Source organism: Mustelus asterias, chromosome 4 (genome assembly GCF_964213995.1).
Source record: "Mustelus asterias chromosome 4, sMusAst1.hap1.1, whole genome shotgun sequence".
NCBI lineage: Eukaryota > Metazoa > Chordata > Chondrichthyes > Carcharhiniformes > Triakidae > Mustelus > Mustelus asterias.
In genome coordinates, this window is record NC_135804.1 from 63,480,907 (window position 1) to 63,505,956 (window position 25,050).

General features: G+C 46.1%; 1 protein-coding gene across 2 annotated transcripts in view; it reads right to left on the reverse strand.

Moving 5' to 3' along the window:
* Positions 1-15,622: 15,622 nt before the first annotated feature.
* il34 (interleukin 34) overlaps positions 15,623-25,050 on the reverse strand; it is a 73,448-nt gene continuing 64,020 nt past the window's right edge. For both annotated transcript variants that reach the window (XM_078210290.1, XM_078210292.1), the window contains exons 6-7: positions 21,704-21,842; positions 15,623-16,642 (exon numbers count right to left, since the gene is read on the reverse strand). In XM_078210290.1, the coding sequence (XP_078066416.1) occupies positions 16,626-16,642; positions 21,704-21,842 (156 nt within the window). In that variant the 3' untranslated portion in view covers positions 15,623-16,625. The remainder of the gene's footprint in view (positions 16,643-21,703; positions 21,843-25,050) is intronic.

The following is a 25,050-nucleotide window of genomic DNA, read 5'->3' on the forward strand; positions in this document are numbered from 1 at the left end:
GGCAGACTACCATCCTGGAGTCCCGTTCGCCCCCACAGAATCGCCTGTCTGTGCCTCTAACTGATGCATCCCCCACCACTATCGCTCTCCTAACCCCTCTCTTCCCTTTCCGGGCCACAGAGCCTGACTGTGTGCCAGTGACCTGGTCACTGTGTCTTACCCCTGGAGAGGCACACTCCTCCACACTATCTAAAACAATATACCTGTTTTGGAGTGGGACAACCACAGGTGACCCCTCTTCTAACTGTCCACTCCCCTCCCCTCTCACACCTGTCACCAAGCCCTTCCTATTTTGAGAGACCACCACTGGAGTCCTCCCTTGTACTTTACCCTTCTGCCCTTTACTCCTCCTAACTGTGACCCACGTGTCATTCTCCCGATGCCCCGGTGTAACTAGTTGCCTATAACTGTTGTCAATTTTTCTCCCATTTTCCCTGACTAGGCTAAGGTCAGCGATCTGCAGCTCCAGTTCCCTAACACAGTCCCTCAAGAGCTGCAGTTCCACGCACCTGGCACATATGTGAACCTCTGGGAAGCTAGGTGTTTGCAGGAACTCCCACATCCCACATCGGAAGCACTGAACTGGCCGATCACTCATACCTGCCCTTATCCTTTATAGGGTTGGGTAAAAAATAACTAGCCTTGCCTCGCCCTTTCAGCCTAAGCCCTGTGAGCCAAAGCCCTTATAGTGCACACTCTGCTACCCACACACACCACTGCCCGCTCCCGACGCTGCCCGCTGTATAGTGCAGACGGCTTTTTATGCTCCCGGCGAACCCCCCAAGTAACTGCCTTTTATACTAAGACTCAACCTCCCAGAATCCCCTTCAGCTGACCTCACTTCCTCAATTCAAAACCCTGAAAAAAGCCCGCGAAATATACTAGGAATACCCTTAAATGAATAAATGAATAATTAAATCACTTCTTAGCTTACTCTCAGCACTCCTGCTAAGACTCTGTCCCCCAGTCTCACTCCAGTTAAACAAAGAGATCGAACCCCCCAGGTAACTGCCTTTTATACTAAGACTCAACCTCCCAGAATCCCCTTCAGCTGACCTCACTTCCTCAATTCAAAACCCTGAAAAAAGCCCGCGAAATATACTAGGAATACCCTTAAATGAATAAATGAATAATTAAATCACTTCTTAGCTTACTCTCAGCACTCCTGCTAAGACTCTCTCCCCCAGTCTCACTCCAGTTAAACAAAGAGAAAACTACAAGACTATTTGTACCCAAAACTGTGTGTCAACAGTCTTTCTCTCCAAGAGCAATCCCACAGTGGAATAAGTTGCCAAAGGGAATAGTTACAGCTCCATCACTAGAAATCTTCAATTATCATCTGTAGAATATTTCCATTTAAAAGTTTTAATTGTCAGGACAACCCTTTAAACATTGGCAGAATAGGATATTAGTCTGACACAACTACAACAGAGCCAGAAATTGAAGCCCAGTGGATGAAGGTGGGGTTAGGTGGGGGGGGGAGGGGGGGATCTTTCTTGACCAGCAATGGGCTGAATGGCCTTTTCGGTGTTGGAAATTTTCTATGGTTTCTAACAGCTCTGGCTCCTTTGCCATCCTGGTAAACCTCTTCCATCCCCTCTCTTCCGTAACATCCTTCCTCATATGTGGTGCCCAGAACTGGACTCAGTAGTCTGACTGAGGAATTTGTAAATGTTTAGCATCACTTGTTGCTTTGTACTATTTAGAAAGAAGAGTGTCCCATTCACTGTCTTAAATAATAAAAGCAAAATACCACGGATTTTGGAAGAAAGTGCTGGAAATGTTCCACAGGTTTAGTTCCAAAGAAGAGTCATATTAGAGTTGGAATGTTGCAGGTGGGGTTTTCGACCCCCCCACCCACTCACCCACACACCCCCCCCCCCCCCGGCCGTGCGACCTGTTTTCTGGTGGTAGAAGTGACCCGCTATTGGCCGGGGGCAGGATCTTCCAGTCCCACTGATGTCTTGCATTGTCCGCACTCTCCACCACTGGGGAACCCGCCACAGGAAATCTCCATCGGTGGGACTGAAAAATCCTGCCAGTAAGAAGGGCTGGGAAATCCTGCCTTCTGTTTCTCTTTCCACAGATCCTGGCCGACCTGCTGAGACTTTCCAACGCTTACTGTTTTTCTTTCACTTCCTTTACAATCTTGCCCTGCCACCTTCGTGGATTTTGAATATATTCATCATCCCCCACCCCTTTGCTATGCAACACCCTTAAAATTCTTTATATGCTGTTGCCTCTCCCTGGAGTTACTCTGAAGGTGCATCAGTTCACGATTATCCACATTAAACTGCATCTGCCATGTATCTGCATGTTTCTCCCAGTCAGGCTATGTCCTCCTGAATTTTGCTACTGTTCTGTTCCTTATTTAGAATGTCCTCAAGTTTTGAATCATTGGCAAATTTCCTAATTGCATTCCCGACACCGTGAGTCCTTTCTATCAAGAAAAACACCCACTTCTCTGCAGTCAGTGAGACATCCTTTTATCACTTAGAATAAAAACAGAAAATACTGGAAAAACATTCATCACTGCTCTCTGTCTCCTATTCCTTAAACAATTACATAGCCAAATTTAAACTCCATGTGCTTCCAATTTAAGAATGTGTTTGTTATGTGGACTTTATCAAACATCTATTGCATTTTCTTCATCAAGCCTCTGTTACTTTATCAAAGGAATCATTCGGGTTAGCCAGATGTCTTTAAGAACTTGGTGCAGGCTGTCGCTTATTAACCCATGCACTCCCTCCTCTGAGACGCAGGCTCAGTGCAGGATTTGAGCACTGGGATCAAGGCTGACACTGCAGATGGAGGAGCCATCTTTCTAATCAGACATTAAACTGAGACCAAGCTTTCTGTCTCAGATCAGTGTAAAAGATCTCACAGCACTATTCCAAAGACGAGCAGGAGAATTCTCCCCAATATCCTGGCGAATATTTATCCGAGGAGGTAGTGATGGCAGCTGGTGGAGTTTGTATTCAGTTAATAAATTTGGAATTGAAAACTAGTCTCAGTAATGGTCATCATGAAACTAATTGTTTCAACTGATTGTTAATTAAAAATGCATCTAGTTCATTAATGTCCTTTAGGGAAGGAAATCTGGCATCCTTATCTGGTCTGGCCTACTTGTAACTCCAGAGCCATAGAAATATGGTTGATTCTTAACTGCCTTCTGAAATGGCCTAGTGAGCCATTCAGTCCAAGGGCAACAAATGCTGGCCTTGTCAGTGATGCTAACATCCCGTGAAAGAATAAAATAATCAACACTAAAAAAATGATTATTTGGTCATGAACGCATTGTTGGACACACCATTTGGACTCACATCCACAGTGGCAGAAATGCCAGTCGGATCACCTCGGACATTTACACTTTCCTGTGTTCCCCTGTGCAACCATGCCTCCTATAGTGCCATAATTTCCTTTGGGCCTCTCTCCCCTGGGGGGTGGGGAGGGGGGGGGGGGGGGTCATCACCCACCCTGAATACTGGCAGGTGATACCTGCAATTACCTGAGTGTTCCTCCTGGGCTGTGTGGTTGCCAACTCATTATAAGCGGTGCCCACAATACTCTTTAATTTCCAGTATGCACTGCAGTGACACCACTCTCCCCTCAAGCATAGGACCTCGAAACTCAACTTCTAGCAGTTGTGGACACTCCCTGTATGTGTAGTTTTCCTGGATACCCAAAATGTTCCGGACTTCCCACATGGCACAGGACATACATAGACGGACTGCCTGTGGTTCAAACTAGGATCATTGTTAAAATGTATGCAGCCTCATTAAAATGTTTCAAGGTGCGACTCGTCTCCACTGGATCAGTGGAACAGGTTTTCTGGCCCTTCATGCCAGCAGGATCTTTTGGTCCCACCAAAGCTGAACCCCCACGACACGTTCCCCAGCAGCAGGACAGGCAAGCCATGCAAAATGCCGTAGACATCAGCAGGATCAGAAGATCCCACTGCTGGCCAGTGGCTTGCCACTTCCACTGGTAAACACCCTGCAGGGGCAAAGAATCCCACCCATAGAACCATCGGAAAGTTATGGCACAGAAAGAGAACATTCAGTCTTTTGCATCTGCGCCGGCCAAAAACTAAGAAATAAAGAACTAGTCATTCATTATGGCCAGCCTTGCCGTGAGCAGATTGGTCATTCAGACCTCACCCCCCTCCTTTAAAGCCAAATAAGGATGGATTTGAGGTGGGGTGGGTTCCCATTTAAGATTTTTAGCTTATTAATTTCCCACTCAATCTGCCAGTTTTGGGGGTTGAAATAATCTCTGTTAACAATGTTTCTCTCTCCATAGATGGGACGGCATATGGGGCGGCACAGTAGCACAGTGGTTAGCACTGCTGCTTCACAGCTCCAGGGACCTGGGTTCAATCCCCGGCTTGGGTCACTTGGGATTGTGGTCGGTGCAGACTCGATGGGCTGAATGGCGTCTTTCTGTACTGTAGGGTTTCTATGATTCTATGAGATGCTGCCATGCATTTTCTATCATAGAGCCAGAGATGTTTACAGCATGGAAACAGGCCCTTCGGCCCAACTTGTCCATGCCGCCCTTTTTTTAAAAACCCTAAACTAATCCCAATTGCCCGCATTTGGCCCGTATCCCTCTATACCCATCGTACCCATGTAACTGTCTAAATGCTTTTTAAAAGACAAAATTGTACCCACCTCTACTACTACCTCTGGCAGCTTGTTCCAGACACTCACCACCCTCTGTGTGAAAACATTGCCCCTCTGGACACTTTTGTATCTCTCCCCTCTCACCGTAAACCTATGCCCTCTAGTTTTAGACTCCCCTACCTTTGGGAAAAGATATTGACTATCCAGCTGATCTGTGCCCCTCATTATTTTATAGACCTCTATAAGATCACCTCTCAGCCTTCTACGCTCCAGAGAAAAAAGCTCCAGTCTATCCATTCTCTCCTTATAACTCAAACCATCAAGTCCCGGTAGCATCCTAGTAAATCTTTTCTGCACTCTTTCTAGTTTAATAATATCCTTTCTATAATAGGGTGACCAGAACTGTACACAGTATTCCAAGTGTGGCCTTACCAATGTCTTGTACAACTTCAACAAGACATCCCAACTCCTGTATTCAATGTCCTGACTGATGAAACCAAGCATGCCGAATGCCTTCTTCACCACTCTGTCCACCTGTAACTCCACTTTCAAGGAGCTATGAATATGTACTGCTAGATCTCTTTGTTCTGTAACAAGCCTCAATGCCCTACCATTAACTGAGTAAGCCCTGCCCTGGTTCAATCTACCAAAATGCATCACCTCGCAGTTATCTAAGTTAAACTCCATCTGCCATTCGTCAGCCCACTTGCCCAATTGATCAAGATCCCGTTGCAATCGGAGATAACTTTCTTCACTGTCCACTATCCCACCAATCTTGGTGTCATCTGCAACTTACTAACCATGCCTTCTATATATATATCCTTATAGGAGGGGGAAATGATGGCATAATGGTAATGTCACTGAATTAGTAATCCACGGATCCAGTTGAATACTTTGGGGACAAGGGTTCAAATCCCACCACAGCTGCTGGTGGAATTAAATTCAATAAATAAATCTGGAGTTAAAAACTCATCTCTGTAGTGGTGACCATGACAACAATTATGGGGAGTCCAGTTAAATGTCAAGGCAGAAGTGACCAGATGGACCAGTTGGTAAGAACTTTTCAAAGAGACTACGGGGGAAAGAATTAACATTCGTGTCACACAAGTACCAGGCAATGACCATCTCCAACAAGAGAGAATCTAACCATCACCCCTTGACATTCAATGGCATTATCATCATTGAGTCCTCCATGATCAACATCCTGAGGGTTACCATCAACCAGAAACTGAACTGGACTAGCCATATCAATACAGTGGCTACCAGAGCAGGTCAGAGGCTGGAAATTCTGCAGTGAGTAACTCACCTCCTAACTCCCTAAAACTGTCCAACCATCTACACGACACAAGTCAGGAGTGTGGTGGAATACTCTCCACTTTCTTGGATGAGCACAGCTCCAACAACACTCAATAAGCTTAACACAATCCGGGAGAAAGCAGCCTGCTTGATTGGCACCTCATCCACCAGATTAAACATTCACTCCCTCCACCACCATCATACACTGGCAGCAGCTTGTATCATCTGCAAGATGTACCACAGCAACTCACCAAGACTCCTTCAACAGCACCTTCCAAATCTGCAACCTCTACCACCTAGAACAAGGGCAACAAACACAGGGAACACCACAACCTGCAATTCCCCTCCAAGTCACAAATGATCCTGATTGGGAAATATATCGGCCGTTCCTTCACTGTCGCTGGGTCAAAATCCTGGAACTCCCTCCCTAACAGCACTGGGGTTGTACCTACAGTGGATGGGATGCAGAATCTCAAGATGGAGGCTTACTGCTGCCTTCTCAAGGGCAATTAATTAGATGCTGGCCTAACCAGCGACACCCACATCCCTGAATGAAAAGAGAAAGATTGTACGATAATGATGCCTGTAGTTACACAGATTTACTTCAATTCCCCAGGGGTAGACAGACAGTACCGTGAGTTGTAGCTTCATGGCCTGTGTGGTTTTCCACATTGAATAATGCTGCACGCTTCCTCCAGGTATCAAGCTGCATCACTGTCTGAGCTCCAGAATTAAAGTAAGTGTAGACCAGTGCATCTCCATTTTTACAAGCCTGCGTTTTTCACTCATTTAGGCTGCGTTCCCGAGGGACTGGAAAACCTGTAGAAGCAGGAATAGAGATGGGCCGGGTTGGGAAGGTAAATGGACTTACAGCACAGCTTGTGGGTCAGGAAAGGCAGGAGAGTAACTGCCCCCTCCACAATGATCACCTCGCGTTCTGCCCTTCCCAGACTGTGGTTTCCTATGATCATGATCCCACAGAACCCACCCTCCACTATCCACAATCCCCCTGAGCAAATACAATCCCATCTCTGACTGCCATCTCTCCCTCACCAATCACAATCAGCCTCATTCAGACCACCATCTCTCCCTGACCATAATCTCTCAAGACCCCCTTGCTCTCTCACTCTCTCTCCCAGTGGTGAAAATATCCTTCCGACTTAGCGTGCAGCTATGGAATCAAGACTGACACTTGAGGAGTTTATTATGATGGAGCAGTAATGTTCTAGCTTCATTAGAAAGCGAGTGGCTACCAACTAAATCACGGTTGTCACAATATGAGTGATGTGATTTGGCAATCACACCCCTTGGTTAATGACTCCCGTATGGAAGTTCCTTTCAGATTATTATTACTGGAAAGCTTTCCTGATACATGATTCCATGTGTTCATTTCTATATTTCACTTTTGATCTGGTCTCATAGGCTTGTGTGCTGTGCTTCCATTAAAGAGGTATCCTTCTCAGAGGTCAGCACGGGCTGTGACAAACACCCTTCAAAATCATTTGGTCAGACCTGTCAGAGCCAGTCCTGCTTCCCCTGTACAGAGGGATAGAGTGGGAGAGAGAGGGAGGGAGAACGTGAGTGGAACCATTAGGACTTGCACTCGTGGCTTGGAAGCACAGATGCCAAACACAAGAGGAAATGATTAACACACAGGGGAGAAGTCCAGGAAGCATTAACTGAGTCAGAGTTTGTGGGTTCAAAATCCACTCAAGAGACAGGAGTACAAAATCTTGACTGGCACATCAGTGAAGGACAGCTGCATTGTCAGAGTGCCCTCTTTCAGATGAGGCCTTAAATTGAGGCCCTGTTGGCCCTCTAAGGTGGATGCAAAGATCCCATGGTGCTATTTCAAAAAGAGAGGGACTCGAGACAATATTTATCCCTCAACCAATATCATTGAAACATTATGTGATCAAGATCACATTGCTATTTGTAGGATGTTACTGTGCCTAAATTAGCTCAGTAAGAAGTCTCACAACACCAGGTTAAAGTCCAACAGGTTTATTTGGTAGCACAAGCCACTAGCTTTCGGAGCGCTGCTCCTTCATCAGGTGAGTGGGAGTTCTGTTCACAAACAGGGCATATAAAGGCACAAACTCAATTTACAAAATAATGATTGGAATGCGAGTCTTTACAGGTAATCAAGTCTTAAAGGTACAGACAATGTGAGTGGAGAGAGGGTTAAGCACAGGTTAAAGAGATGTGTATTGTCTCCAGCCAGGACAGTTAGTGAGATTTTGCAAGACCAGGGGGTTACAGATAGTGTGACATGAACCCAAGATCCCGGTTGAGGCCGTCCTCATGTGTGTGGAACTTGGCTATCAGTCTCTGCTCAGCGACTCTGCATGTCGTGTGTCGTGAAGACTGCCTTGGAGAACGCTTACCCAAAGATCAGAGGCCGAATGCCCGTGACTGCTGAAGTGTTCCCCAACAGGAAGAGAACACTCTTGCCTGGTGATTGTCGAGCGGTGTTCATTCATCCGTTGTCGTAGCGTCTGCATGGTCTCCCCAATGTACCATGCCTCGGACATCCTTTTGTGCAGCGTATCAGGACTTTAACCTGGTGTTGTGAGACTTCTTACTGTGTTTACCCCAGTCCAACTCCGGCATCTCCGCATCCTAAATTAGCTGCCATTTGTTCTACATTAGACCAGTCACAGTACTTCAACAGCATTTCATTGGCTGTAAAGTGCTTGGGGACATCCTGAGGTTGTGACCAAGACTTGCTTTCTGGTATGGAAAGGAGTTGATCTCGGGGGTATTTAGACAGCTTGTATAAACTGGTCCCCATTGCTAACATTAAAGGGTTACATTGTCTGCTGAGATTTTCCAGATTGACTCCGCCCAGTTGGATGGATTATTTCATATTGATTCACAGGGTTCATGCGAGTGTTTGCGCCCTGCTTGCATCTCCCAGCGCCGGATTTCCAGTGGTGTCTGTTTCATGTCGGAAATTGGCGGAGAAGCGCAAACACTATTTGAATGGTCATTTGAATATAATTTCAATATGACTAGCGGGCCCAAGACTGAAGTCTCCAGGCCCGCTAGCATCTCCCACCCCGCCAGAGTATTTCACTCCAGCGGGGATTACAGTAGCTCCCCACTTTTCGGGAGCTAGCAGCCCAGGGGTAACCCTTGAGCATTGGTACCTGGCAGTGCCAGTCTGTGCCCCTTGGCAGTGCCCAAGTGGCAAAGTGCCAGTTCCCAGGAGGGGCAGCTTGGCACTGCCCATCGGGTATGGGGATGGTCAAGGGGGGGTGGGGCCTAATGTGGCATGACAGGGGTGGGGCCACTAGGGGTGATCTGTGTGGGTGGGGGGGGGGTCCTGCTGCAACTCTGCATATGGATCAGTGAGGGAAGCAGGGAGGCCAGTGATTGGGGCAGGCTGGGGATGAGGGAGGGGCGGTCAGTCTACTGGAGGGTTGGCACTGCACGGGGTTGGGACCGGGACCGTTGGGTGGGTTGCTGTCGGGGGGGAATCAGGGGTGGGGGAGATCTTGGTGGGCTGGGGAGGGGGGGGGGGTCGGGGCTGGGGCCCGGGAATGGTCAGGGAGGCCAGCCATCAGGCCATGGGGGAGGGGGTGGGGCGAAGAGCCTGCGTTGCAAGCGTCACAGGGCTGGCCAGCGATTGGGAGACCATCAGCGCGGGGCCATAGCGCTTGCACCAATCTTGGCACTGACGGATCGGCACATGTACAGTAGCCCACTCAGCACGCTGATTTCAGCCTCTCCAGCCGGGATAGTCCCAGCCCCCTGAAATTTAATGATATTCACGTTGGTGGCCTCTGCAGTGCACAGAGTGGGAGATTCTTCTCCGAACTCCCAATGAAAAAAAGTGTGAATTACTCCAGTTCTCATGCGAATTTGACACTTCGAACTTTTTCCGGAGAATTCCACCCCACATGCCTAACGCATCAATGTGATTTGATTTATTATTGTCACATGTATTAACATACAGTGAAAAGTATTATTTCTTGCGCGCTATACAGACAAAACATACCGTTCATAGAGAAGGAAACTAGAGAGTGCAGAATGTAGTGTTACAGTCATAACTAGTGTTGTACCTGTTAATTCTCAGATACTTTCAACCAGTTTACTTACTCCAAGGTTTTTACCCCGGTGCCCTTATTTGCAAGGTGGACAAAGGACAAACACAAAGGTTCAACAAGTTTATTAATAATAACACTATTAACCCTTATATTACCCACATAAAACAAGAGGATACCCCAGATTCAAGTATACTACCCGCAAAGATGGTTTGGTTAAACTGCAGGCCCGATTCTGAGTCCCTCTGGTCTGTCGTCACGAAGGTGAGTCTCGATGGCCGCTTCTTCCTTCCTTCCTTCTCTGGTCAGTCTTCCAAATGGTCATGGCCGTCTCCCTTGTCGAGTCTTCACTGCAGTGTGTCTCTGAGTGTGTCCCTTTATCCCCAGCCTGCTTGCCTTTCCAGAAACTTCTCTGGCTTCCGGCCAATGAGGTCCCAGGAGGGGGTTCCAATACCCAGTGGGTTTCTTGATGTCTGCCTGACAGGACACCAGGTTCCGCCCCCTAGGTGTCCATCTCCATGTTGTTGAACTTGTTATCAGGTAAGGTTTCTACAGGATCTCTTGGTGACAGAAAGTCTGGCCCGATCTGGGCTTCTAACAATAGACCGATGCATTTCAATGAGGTGCCATGATCTCCTGCTAAGTCTCAAGTAGAGTGTAACAACCTTTGATGGGTGGTTGATGGGTCAGGCACAGACACATTTGTGTATTGTACAATTGGCCTGCCTGAGGTTTGACTGTGTTTGATTTCAATGTGCCCAATTCTTTAATTTAGGATATCCAATTTTATCAGCCTTAAAACTAGGCCCTGTTTATATCACCACACTAGGGTTTAGAGAAAGATCAACTTAATGCAAGGTAAGTCCATTTAAAAGTCTGACAGCAGCAGGGAAGAAGCTGTTTTTGAGTCGGTTGATAACGTGACCTCAGACTTTTGTATCTTTTTCCCGAAGGTAGAAGTTGGAAGACAGAATGTCTGGGGTATGTGGGGTCCTTAATTATGTTGGCCGCTTTGCCGAGGCAGCGGGAAGTGTAGACAGAGTCAATGGATGGGAGGCTGGTTTGCGTGATGGATTGGGCTACATTCACGGCCTTTTGTAGTTCCTTGCGGTCTTGGGCAGAGCAGGAGCCATATGTGGACAGGATTTGAATCCATGCTCAATGCTCTAACCTACTGTTCAGACAGCCCCAGCCCTATTCTATTTCGCAGCCCTGTCAATTTTCATTTAATAACAACTTTGATCCAGGCATAGAATTCCAAAATCTTTCCATTCACTGGCATTGTTCCAAGTTTACAGTTCAAGCGTGGAATGTTTGTAGATATGCAGTCAGCATTCCTCTGCTCTTAGCTGCTGTTACTGTAGACAGGACCCCATCACTGAGAGCTTTCGCACAGGCGGAAAGGGTTTGTTTTTGTTCAGCATTGGAAACTGGTCCTGATTTCAGATGGTATTTTTGTTTCTGTGATCCATACCGCCCAGGACAGTCTCAGCTCTCATCATCAGGCTACACGGACTTAAAATAGCTACATTCCAGTGTGGACAATCCCATCAAGTGACCCCATGTTAGTGAGGGAAAGTTGGGCAGATTCTCAATACCCCAAAATTACTTAGTGACTCTTGCTGAGACATTAGATGTCAGATAAAGACAGACTGGTATTTACATATAGCACTCTTTATGATTATTGGGCATCGTAAATAGCTTTAGAGCCAATGAAATACTCTTGAAGTGTAGTCACTGTTGTTACACAGGAAACATAGCAGCTAAATTTGTGCACAGCAAGCTCCCATAAACAGCGACGTGAGAATGATAAGTAGAGCTGTTTTTTTTATGATGTGAATTAAGATATGGCTGGGCTCAACTGCTAGGTCTTCCCCAGTTGGATAGCTGGTTGGCTAACATGTGAACAATGACCACTTGGGCCCATGGAATTGAATTTGGGGGGGGGGGGGGGGTGGTGGCGGAGTCACCACACCCAGGAGAGGTACAGTGGAAGCAAATTGGCTTGAAGAGTAAGGGCCAATGAGGAGAAGGATGGTGTAGCATTCTCCATTCCCAGCTCCTTCAGAGAAGGAATACTCATACAGGAACAGAAGGGAAGGTCAAAGGGTGAATTAACCCTTTCCCTCTGGGCAACACGGTGGCACAGTGGTTAGTACTGTTGCCTCACAGCGCCAGGGATCCGGTTTAGGTGACTGTGCAGAGTCTGCACGTTCTCCCCGTGTCTGCCTGGGTTTCTTCTGGGTGCTCTGGTTTCCTCCCACAGTCTGAAAGTCGTGCCGGTTAGGTGCATTGACCATGCTAAATTCTCCCTCAGTGAACCCGAATAGGCACCAGAGTGTGGTGACTAGGGGACGTTCACAGTAACTTCATTGCAGTGTTAATGTAAGCCTACTTGTGACACTAATAAATAAATAAATATCCCATAGGGCAGTACTGACTGATCCCAGCGGCAGTTTTTCAATTCACTATGGAAGGAGGCAACAAAAATAGTGGAGGACATAATTTGAGTTGCTATGACAATGCGACAAATGCTTTGTTTTCATGCGCTGTATATGCTGCATTACCGAGCCACACAACCCTTAATCACCTCACGCCACACAACCAGCTGAAAGGATTGCCCTCTTTTTCCACTAGGTGGGGAGAGGGGAGCAGAGGAGAACCAGTCCAAGCTCCTGCCCAGCCTCCAAGAGCCTTGGCTGTGTGTTAATAGTGAGCTTGCTGTGGCCCCTGGACATCCGATACTCAAAACATGGATCACACATAGTCGCAACAGTTTTAAAACTCCTCCCCTCAGGTTGAAAGCACTCCATTCCTCCCCATCTCTGTAACCTCATGCAGCCTCCAAGATTCTTCCAACTTAAGCACCCCCCATTCTCTTCCTCTCCACCATTGGTGACCTTGTTATCCATCTCCTAACCTCCAGAGTTCTCTCACGGTTTCTCTTGCCTCCTTCAAACTCATGCAATCTAAAGCCTCCTTGTCATTTGTCTGATTACAATTTGCAAGGTTTGGAAAAAGATGCTATATTGATGCAAGTTGTTGCTGGGTTAACCAGAATCACCAACTTGGAAGCAGACGAGAAAGGGATAGAATGTTCCACCCTCAAAAGGATTAAAGAGCAGGCTTCACTTTGCAGACTGCATGTTCAAGGTGATTGTGTTCAGCCTGAAGTAACAGCCGAAAGACATTAATCAGCACTGTTGGGTGAATCTGCACATCAGGAATTCATCATGAAAAAAAGTCAATCCATTTGGCTTCAGTAACTTTAGACAGTGGAAGATGTTGCACGGGCCATTAAAGAGCCTTTGCCTGTAGTCCCGTGTTCTTGGCTCTTTGAGATGGCAGCGTGCAAGCAAGAGAGAGATGGCAGCGAGTGTGTGTGTGCGCACGCACGCACGTGTGGTGGCAGCAAGTGGGTCTGTGTGCATGCGCGCAGCGGCAGCGAGAATGTGTGCGTGCACCGGCAGCGAGTGTGTGTCTGTGCGTCCACGTAATAACAGTTTTAACAACACCAGGTTAAAGTCCAACAGGTTTATTTGGTAGCAAATGCCATCAGCTTTCGGAGCGCTGCTCCTTCGTCAGATGGCGTGGAAATCTGCTCTTAAACAGGGCATACAGAGACACAAAATCAAGTTACAGAATACTGATTAGAATGCGAATCTCTACAGCCAACCAGGTCTTAAAGATACAGACAATGCGAGTGGAGGGAGCATTAAGCACAGGTTAAAGAGATGTGTATTGTCTCCAGACAGGACAGCCAGTGAGATTCTGCAAGTCCAGGAGGCAAGCTGTGGGGGATACTGATATTGTGACATAAACCCAACAATCAGTAACCCCCACAGCTTGCCTCCTGGACTTGCAGAATCTCACTGGCTGTCCTGTCTGGAGACAATACACATCTCTTTAACCTGTGCTTAATGCTCCCTCCACTCACATTGTCTGTATTTTTAAGACCTGGTTGGCTGTAGAGATTCGCATTCTAATCAGTATTCTGTAACTTGATTTTGTGTCTCTGTATGCCCTGTTTGAGAGCAGATATCCACTCCATCTGACGAAGCGCTCTGAAAGCAAATGACATTTGCTACCAAATAAACCTGTTGGACTTTAACCTGGTGTTGTTAAAACTCTTACTGTGTTTACCCCAGTCCAACACCAGCATCTCCACATCACATCCACGCAATGGCAGTGTGTGTGTGTGGGCGTCCATGTGTGCGTGCGTGCGGTGGCAGCAAATGTATGTGTGTGTGTGTGTGTGCGTGCGTGCGCAGCGGCAGCATGTATGCACGTGCGTGCGGCGGCAGCGAGTGTGCATGGGCCTTGCAGCAGCATGTTGGGGAGGGGAAGGTAGATACCATCCACATTAACAATTCTGGAAGCCTGCACAAGCTTCATGATTATCTAAAATTCTGAACTCAATTCTAGAGAATTTAGTGTCTCTGACTAAAATCTCCTCACCACCGTCACCCCTCGGTGCCCTCACCACAATGGCTTCCAAAGTTGGACACGGTGCAGACTTCTTGGTTCTGGAAGCTTCTGGCACAGGAGGCGGCTCAGCCCATCTGTGCTAGCTCTTGCCAGGGCAATATGAAAGCCAACTGTGTTGCCAAGTATCTGCCTCAGCTTCACCTATTACATTTTCCCCTAAAAGGAAGCAATGATCTCTCCATTACCCACACACCTGTGGCAAAATGTTCTACACAATTTTGAACAATTTGTACAACAGTCAAGTCAGGGACCCTCTGGGTGGTGTAAAACCTGGACTAGATTCACTGTTAAAAGTGGAGTGGAAACTTTGTTTAAAAGAATCATTAGAAAAACCTGGACTCTATTTTGGAATGCAAACTGCTAATGGATAGCATTATTGTGAATGAAGTTTAAAGTGTGTTTTTTGGGAGGGGAGTTTGTTGTTTCTTGTTGTTAAATCTAATTAGCAGTCCTGTGACTGTTCCTCTCCGTTTTAAAGAAAAGGGAAAGTTATGGTCTTGAGCCAGGGTTCCATTCTGGAATCTTCCTGTCCAATTATATCAACGAAGATCAAAATACAGATATTATTTAAAAAGGCACAATCAGTAAAATTGCCTGGACATTGAGGAAGCAGCACTTGACCATTAATGATAATGTCGTGAGAAGGGGTCACAGTGGGTGCCATAGCAACTGGTTGAATTACCCTGAAGATTGCAGCTGGATGTGGGCCCAGGTCAGAGGTCAAAAGCCACAGGGCAGGGAGTAGATGTTATCCTCTTCAAGGACTACACCGTAGGTCAGCTATCAACTAAATGACCCAGTGGGCAAGTGACCATCCATTGATGCTTTAGGCGAATGCCCATCCAATTACCTTATGAATAAATCCCCATCAAGTGACCCCAAGGGCCAGTGAGCATCCAGTGATAATGCAGGCAAGTCCCCATCCTGTAACCCCACCGACAAGTTTCAGTGGTGGATGCAGTGAGCAAATGTCAATCCAGCAGTTCCACGTGTGTTGGCGCAGTACTCCATCAGAAGGTATCTATCCAAGGACTCTATGGACAAGAGTCTGGATAAGATGGTATCTAGCCATAACTATTTCCCCTTGATGTACACTGTACATTGGTCTATGGTGCACAGGAGCAAAGCCACAGCATCACTGATCAGCATAGAATGGAACAGACTAAAAGTATCCCGACATTTATTATTCAAATATCGCCTGATCACCCTCAACAAGCCAGAAGAAATGAACAAACAAACATTTTCAGGACAGTTTAACATGTACACAATATCTCCTGGTCTCTGATAACAAAGACCAATCCATTACAGTGGAAGTAAAAATGAGGCAGGAGTGATAAACATTTGATACTCTGACACTGAAGAATCAAATAGTTTCCATGGAAACCCCAAGTTGAGAATTTTAACTTTTTGGTTCAGTGCTGGGGATGAATAAATAAAAAGAACTTCAATGTACTGCCTCAGGTGCTTTTGTACCAATTCATTGAGGGGAGTTGCTTCAAAGAGGTTGACCACTTCCTGATTTCTCTCCCGATACCTGCCTGGGCAGACAGGTCTTTTTACTAAGCAGCACAGGTTGTCATGCATTTGGCTGATTCAAGTTTTCAATATTATTCCCTCCTTGGAGACCTCATGTGTCTCTCCTTTACAGTGTGCTCTGCAAAGACTCCAGCAGCTAGATTCGGTTTTTTCTGATGCATTTGTTTTTGGTTGCGGTGGATAAGCATCGATGGGTGTAGGGAGTGCAGGCGTGAGGTTTTCCGTCAGTTTCTGGGTGATGGATGAAAAATCACATGGGCCTTGCCCAGGGTCGAAAACTCAGGCAAAAAGCAAGCAACAAAAGGCCGAGGGGTGGTAACAAGAGCAAATAGGCCTCACCGAAGCCAATCACAACACCCAAAATGATGATCAGAGAGAAAAGTGAATAAATAGCAAGCCAGTGGCTGTTGTCTATAGACTTGCTTCAACAAAAGTCCATTCTGATGCTCCAGCCAATGGCAAGTCCATCCTGCATCTCTACGCACAAGGAGCCAGGTGAGAGTGGGCGATGCTGTTCCAGATGTTTCCGATTGCAATGAGGGAGGCACATGCACATGGAGAAGCAAGCCTTGTTTTCCCAGCAGCAGAAGGCAGCGATGATCAAAGTCATTCACCCTGCTCATGCTGGTAGTCAAGAACTCCAGTTACCTGTAACAAAGACAACCTGATCACCAGCCAGCAATAACACTGCTCAAACTATAGACAATATCAAGGTCCCAGTGCTCTCAAATGAACAACATCTACTAAACCCTTGGCTTCACAGTATAGGCAGAAGGCTGCCTCTTCCCTCTGTTTACTCAGTGTGGGCCATGGTTCAGTTAGTTGCACTCATCCCTGAGACAGAGGGTGGTTTGTCTCAGTACCACACCAGAGGCTTTGAATAACCTAGGCCGACCGTCGTACTGAGGGAGTGCTGGAAATTTACTCTTGGTTTGAAAGTGCAGTAACATTACACAAAGCAATATGAACATGCTGGGAATAGGTGGACAGGCAGTGGGAAACTGGGTTAACTTTCAGGTCTCTGTTTCAGAAATGAAAATGATTACCGATTCAACAACTTTTAGCAGGTGAGAGGGTCGAAGGGCAGAGGATTGGTGCGTTGAAGCCTGGAGGAAACAATGGTTGCATTGTTTACCAAATTGTTGAGCACTTAAAAACTAAGTTCAGTAAACCTGGTACATGCAAACCGATTGCAGTAGAGTACCTGCAGTGAATCACAATTGCTTTAATTTCCTCTGTTTAAAAAAAACACACCAAGAGGCAGTGGTATTGTCGATGGACCAATAATCAGAGACCCAGGGTAATGCTCTGGGGACCCGGGTTCGAATCCCACTACAGCAGATGGTGGAATTGGAATTCAATAAAAATCTTAAATTAAAAGTTTACTGATGACCATGAAACCATTGTTGATTGTTGTAAAAACCCATCTGGTTTGGGAAAGGAAATCTGCCGTTCTTACCCAGTCTGGCCTACATGCGACTCCAGATCCACAGCAATGTGGTTGACTCTTAAATGCCCTAAGGAGTGGGGGATAAATACTGGCCCAGCCAGCAACACACACTTCCCATGCAAGAATAGAAACAAATGTGATGTGATGACCAGTGGGCCACAGAGGAAGTGAACTACCAGTAACCCAAATGCTGATTTGATGAGTTTTTCCTAGAATATCTTGAGTAATTGTTTACAGTATTTCTAATACATTTAAATATATTAATATCCTAGTTAAACATGCAGCAGATACAGACAATATATCCCATTGCATCAAACGCTGTCACATTTCCTCATTTATTACAACTACAAATTCTCAGGGATCAGGATATTGAATATGATCAGCCATGATCAAAATGAATGGCAGAGCAGGCTCGAAGGGCCGAATGGCCTATCCCTGCTTCAATTTTCTATGTCAGGGGGTGCCATCTTTCAGATGAGGCTGCCTGTCTACTCAGGGGATGTAAAAGATTCCACGGAATCTTTTGGGAGAAGAGCAGGAGAGTTCTCCCCGGCATCCTGCTCAATATTTATCTCTCAATCAGTAGAATGGATTGTCTGTTCATTCTCATTGTGCTGTTTGTGGGAACGTGCTGTATTAGGGTCAGCACAACTAGGCTGCCATAATTCCGACATTAAATCAGAGACTTCACTTGAAAAGTACTTCAAAGCACATTGGAACATACTGAGGCAATGAAAGGTGCTATATAAATGCAATTTTCCTTTTTAATGATGCGCTAAACCTCAGAGTTCTGATCCCCAGTCACCATCACCTCAGTAGGAAAGACACTGGTCCCAATAGATAGGATTTTCCATTCCCTGCTGGCTGAAGCGAGACAATCGACATGCAGCTCGCAGGCTGGACATCTGGCTTTTCTCTCCAGCTAATCCAGTACTGTGAGCAGAAAATATCTGGAGACGCGGCCCTCATCTTGAGGCAGGGCCAGAAAAAGCTGGGATGCTTTTTTTTTTTAAAAAAAGATGTCCCAATCTGATATAAAACTTAGGAATGCCCCCAACGAACATGAGGGACCTCTCCCCCAGCAGCACGGTGGTTAACGCTACTACCTCACAGCACCAGGGACCAGGGTTCAATTTCAGCCTCCACTGTGTGGAGTTTGTGTCCGTGTGGGTTTCCTTCGGGTGCTCTGGTTTCCTCCCATAGTCCAAAGATGTGCCGGTAAGGTGGATTGGCCATGCCAAATTACCCCTTAGTGTCCTAAAATGTGTAGGTTTGGGAGATTAGCAGAGTAAATGTGTAGGGTTACAGGGATGGGAGGTGGTGTGGTGGGCCTGGATAAGAACTCTGTCAGAGAGGTGGTGCAGACTCAATAGACTGAATGGCCTCTTCTGCACTGCAGTGATTCTGTTCTATGATTCTAAGTGGAGCTTCCCAGAGGGCTCCCTGGCACTGCCCCCTGGCCGGGGGCAATCCCAGTGTACTACCCGGCCATGTCCCTCTCCCCCTAGGGGCTATGCTTTCCTGTCCATCTCTGGTGGGTTCCCTTCGCCTGGTTCACATTTTTTAAAAATCAGTCACATCAGCGAGGGGAGATTTCGCTGGCAAAATTCCTGTTTTGAATGTGGTAAGGCTCATGTCACCATTTGCACTCGTGGTGAACACAGGCGCAAAATCATGGCAACTGTCCCTGATTTGGGTGTTGGGGCCACAGTAGGAAGGGGAAGAAACCAGCTAACATTCTCACTGCTGGTTCCTATGGGTGACACCGCTGATCATGACTTGTGGACATCAGTTACATAAATAGCATCTCCAGACTATTTGGGAATTTGGACAGTGGATGCATTGGTAGCAATCTTTCCAAGAATCCTTCATTTTTGGAAAAGTCCCAGAGGGTTGGGAAACTGCCAATGTAAAACCTTTACTCAAAAAAGGAATAAGCGAGACAAAAAGCTGGTAACTATAGGCCAGTTCGTTTAACTTCTAACACCTTCACTGGGAAAGTGTTAGGTCCATCATAAAGGATGTAATCGTACAGCATTTAGAAATACATAATATCATCAAGCAGAGTCGGCATGGCTTCATGAAGGGGAAATCATGCCTGACAAATGTATTAGAATTCTTTGAGGTGGTAATGAACAGGATAGATAAAGGGGAACCAGTAGATGTAACATATTTTGATTTCCAAAAAGCGTTTCATAAAGTTCCATACAAAAAGCTACTTAAGGTACGAGCTCATGGTGCTGGGGGTAGTATATTAGCAGGACAGAGGATTGGCTAACTGGTAGAAGACAAAGTTGGAACAAGGTGCATTTTCAGGGTGGCAACCTATAAATAGGGATCAGTCTCGGAGCCACAATTATTTACAATATATATTAATGATTTGGATGAGGGAAGTGAATGCACTATTGCCAAGTTTGTGAATGACATAAAACTAGATGGGAAGGCATGTGGTGAGGATGACACATAGAATCTACAGAGGGATATGGACAGGTTAGGTGAGTGGGCAAAACTGTATAATGTAGGAAAATATGAAGATATGCACATTGGTAGGAAGAATAAAGAAGCTAACATTATTTAAATGGAGAAAGACTGCAGAAAGCTGCAGCACAGAGGGATTTGGGCGTCCTCATGCATGCTAGCTTTTTGTGATTTCTGCAAGTTTAGCAGGAAATAGGGATATCGAATGGAATGTTGGCCTTTATTTCAAAGGGAATGGAGTATAAAAATAGTGAAGTCTTGCTAAAACAATACAAGGCACCTGTTAGACCACAGCTGGAATGCCGTGAACAATTTTGGTCTCCTTATCTAAGGAAAGATAGACTGGCATTGGAGACAGTCCAGCGAAGGTTCACTAGATTGATCTGGGGTACGGAGGGATTTTTTTATGAGGAGAGGCTGAGTAGGTTGGGCCTGTGCTCATTAGAGTTTAGAAGAATAAGAGATGACCTTATTGTAAATGTAGGATTCTCAGGGGGTTTGACAAGGTCGATGTTGAGAGGTTATTTCCCCTTGTGAGAGAGTCTAGGACCAAAGGGAAGAATCTCAGAGTAAGGGGTCATTCATTCATTCAAGAAAGAGATGAGGAGGAATTTCTTCTCTCAGAGAGCAGTGAATCTGTGGAACTGTTTGCTGCTGAGGGCTGTAGAGACTGGATCATTATGTTCAAGGCTGAGAATGGACAGATTTTTAATCAGCAAGGAATCAATGGTTATGGGGATAAAGCGGGAAAGTGGAGTTGTATCCCTGTATCCATGGGGTAGGTCTCCGTATCAGTTGGTGGGGGGATCCCTTATCTTGGGGGAGGGGGGGGGTTTCATTTTTTGAAGTGAAGATTGGGACACACTTTAAAAATAGCATTCTGATCTCAGTGGAGCCAGGATTGCTGGCCCTATCAGGCCCTGCCCTGCCCGAGCGACAACATGGGCCTCACCTCCAGATTCCCTGTGCACAGAGCACCAGATTATCTGGAGAGAAAAGTCGGCTGTGCAGCTGAAGAGCTGCGCATCGGTTTTCTCACTTTAGCCAGCAATCGGAGTGGAAAATCCTGCCCCGTGTCTTATTTTTCAGCAGTATCTCATAACTACCACCCCTTAGTTCCACCCTAACTCACGAGAGAGAGCAAGTTCTTTGATGTTTCTCCTATCAAACCTCTTCATAATTTTAAAGACCTCAATCAGGTCACCCTCAGCTTCCTTCTTTCTGGGGAAAGGAGCACCAGCCTGTTTAGTCTTTCCTGGTCGGTCTTATCTCTCAGTTCTGGTGTCATCCCAAACTCATTCCCATCAGGAAAAAGATACAAAAATCTGAGGACATGTGCCAAACGACTCAAGAATAGCTTCTTCCCTGCTGCTGTCAGAGTTTTGAATGGACCTACCTTGCATTAAGTTGATTTTTCTCTACACCCTAGCTATGACTGTAACACTACATTCTGCAGTCTTGTTTCCTTCTCTATGAACGGTATGCTTTGTCTGTATAACGTGTAAGAAACAATACTTTTCACTGTATGCTAAAACATGTGACAATAAATCGAATCAAATCATCCTTATGAATCTATTCATTCCTACTCTAGTGCTATTTGCTATATGGAAACCGGAGCTGTATATAGAACTCCAAATCTAGTCCAATCCAAATTCTAAACAACCTTAACACAACTTTGCTTTCATTCAATTCTGCACACATGACCCTTCTTTTTGGTCCTTTGAAGAACCTGTTTAGTAAACAAATGACCCTTAATTGGACAATTCTGCCACTACACTTACACTGGAAGAGCTGTTTCATGACCCGGTAGCAGTTATCAAATAAAGCCTTCGGCCTAATGAACTTCCTCTTGCTTTGTTCATCCATGTCACTGACACGATATAGGATTTCCTCCACTCGATCATCTTCAATATCATTAACCTAAACATTCAATCGACAATTAGGAAAGATTCATCAAAAAGAGAATTAATGTGGACACAGTCAAGGCACAGGTTTCAAATTTCTTTCTCAGTAGATGTTCCAGTTAGTTTTAGCTAATTAACTGGGTGGTGAGATTTCCAACCATTTAGCCTCATCCAATGTTGCAGTTGGACTTTGCACAGGCACCAACAGAGATCCCCTAAAATTAGGTCCTGATGTGGTCAGGACCAGTGCTGTCCAACAGAAATTGCTAACAACACTCAGGGTATGTTTATAGCCAAACTATTTTGGTCCAATGGAAAGAATCTTGTACACAACACAGATATACATACTTCACATGTCATAGAAATCATAGAATCATAGAAACCCTACAGTACAGAAAGAGGCCATTCGGCCCATCGAGTCTGCACCGACCACAATCCCACCCAGGCCCTACCCCCATATCCCTACATATTTATCCACTAATCCCTCTAACCTACGCACCTCAGGAAACTAAGGGCAATTTTAGCATAGCCAATCAACCTAACCCACACATCTTTGGACTGTAGGAGGAAACCGGAGCACCCGGAGAAAACCCACGCAGACACGGGGAGAATGTGCAAACTCCACACAGACAGTGACCTGAGCCGGAAATCGAACCCAGGTCCCTGGAGCTGTGGAGCAGCAGTAGAAATCATAGAAACCCTACAGTGCAGAAGGAGGCCATTCGGCCCATCGGGTCTGCACCGACCACAATCCCACCCATACGTGTATATTTACTTAACACACATCAACATTCAATAAGCAAGGATGTAAAACACTCAATGTCCTTAAAACGCTCACCCACTCTTACTGCTTTAACAACAAAGTGTGTATTTTAGCATTACGTTCACATGCTCAATTTACTTATCAGAAATGCAGTTAATCATATCTAGATTCCCACACGTGGCCTGTGGCCAATGTACTGAATAAAACTAATCTCGAGGCCTCAGCTCTATTACCATCAATGTGTTACACACAATCTACACCCTGGGAATCACCACTGACCAGAACTGGACTTGTAAATGCTGTGGCTACTAGTGCAGGTCAGAGGCTGGATATTCTTCAGTGAATGTTCACCTCCTCATTCCAGCCCCTGTCCCACTGAAAAGCTGGGATACCGGTGGAATACTCTCCACTTGCTCCTTGCACTCATCAGGCTCGAGACCATGCAGGCCAAAGCAGTCTGCTTGTATTTTTTAAAAATATATTCTTTCCCAGATATCAGCGTCACTAGCTAGGCCAGAATTTATTGCTTATTCCTAATTACCCTCAAGGTGCTGATGCAAGTTGCCTCTTGAAACACTGCAGTCAATGTGGTGCAGGTGCACCCAAAGTGGAGAAGCAGTGGACCAGTGATATTGTCACTTGACTAGTAATCCAGAGACCTAGGATAAAGCTCTGGGGACCTGGGTTCAAATCCCACCATTTGAATCCAATAAAGAAATCCGGAATTTTAATAACAATTAAATCACTGTCAATTGTTGTAAAACCCACCTGGTTCACTATGTCCTTTGGAGAAGGAAATCTGCCGTCCTTACCTGGTCTGACCTACACGTGACTCCAGACCCACAGCAATGTGGCTGACTCTTAACTGAAATGGTCCCAGGAAACCTCTGTTGTATCCAAATGCTACAAAGCTTACAACATGAAATGAAACCGCACAGACCACCCAGCGTCAACCTCGGTACTGGAAATGACAAAGTGCAAACTCAGTTCTGTCAACTCTGCCCCATTAGCAGAACTGACCCAACAGGGAATACCTACGCCACATGGACTGCAGCAGTTCAAGAAAGCAGCTCACCATCACCTTCTCAAGGACAATTAAGGGATAGGCAATGAATGCTCGCCTAGCCAGTGATGCCCACATCCCTTGAATGAATTAAAAAAATTGTTAGGATGGGTGTTCGTTGGTCACATACCAGTGACAGGCATTATAGTTCCAAGTCAGAATGGTGTGTGGCTTGGAACTTGCAGTTAGTATGGCTCCCATGCATCTGCTACCCTTGTCCTTCCAAGTGGTAGAGGTCACTGGTTTGAAGGTGCTGTCAAAGGAACTTTGTTGAGTTGCTACAGTGCATAGATGATACTGTGCATCGGTGGTGGAGGGAGTGAATGTTGAAGGTGGTGGACGTGATGCCAAACAGGCTACTTTGTCCTGGATGGTGACCAACTTCGAGTTGGAGCTGCACCCATCCAGGCTAGTGGAGAGTATTCCATCACACTCCTGACTTGTGCCTTGTAGATGGTGGACAGGCTTTGAGGAGTCAGGTGGTGAGTTATGCACCACAGGATTTCCAGCCTCTGACCTGCTCTTGTAGCCACAGTATTTATTTGGCTAGTCCAATTCAGTTTCTGGTTAATGGCAACCCACAGTGGGGGACTCAGCGATGGTAATGCCAAAGGGAGGTTTTGTGGAAAATCTTCCAGCACTACTCATTTAGTTTGGTTGCTCACATTATTAAAACAATACATTTTCCAACTGAAAGTCATCCATTAGTCAGGATTTGTCACCTGGAGGAAGAACAGAAAAGGTTTGCCTTCAAATCCATCTTACTGTCTGCCCTCTATTTTACTCCCTCGTCTATCAAAAATCTTGTCTAACTTGGCCTTGAATAAATTCACTGACCCAGTCTGCACTGCTCTCTGGGGAAGGGAATTCCACAGGCTAACCAGGCTCGGGAGAGAAAAATTCTCCTGATCTTTGTCTTAAACTGTGAACCTCTCATTTTTAAATGGTATCTCATCTCTTCACCACCATCCCCATTGGCAATCAGTGGAGAAGACTATGTCCAGTCATTATCAAGATTACCATACCCAGCTAACCTGTTAACATTCACATTCACGGTAGCACAGTGGTTAGCACTGCTGCTTCACAGCTCCAGGGACCTGGGTTCGATTCCCAGCTTGGATCACTGTCTGTGTGGAGTTTGCACATTCTTCCTGTGTCTGCGTGGGTTTCCTCCGAGTGCTCCGGTTTCCTCCCACAGTCCAAAGATGTGCGGGTTAGGTTAATTGGCCATGCTAAATTGCCCCTTAGTGTCCCGGGATGCGTAGGTTAGAGGGATTAGCGGGTAAATATGTAGGGATATGGGGGTAGGGCCTAGGTGGGATTGTGGTCGGTGCAGACTCGATGGGCCGAATGGCCTCTTTCTGCACTGCAGGGTTTCTATGATTTCTTTTCCTTTTC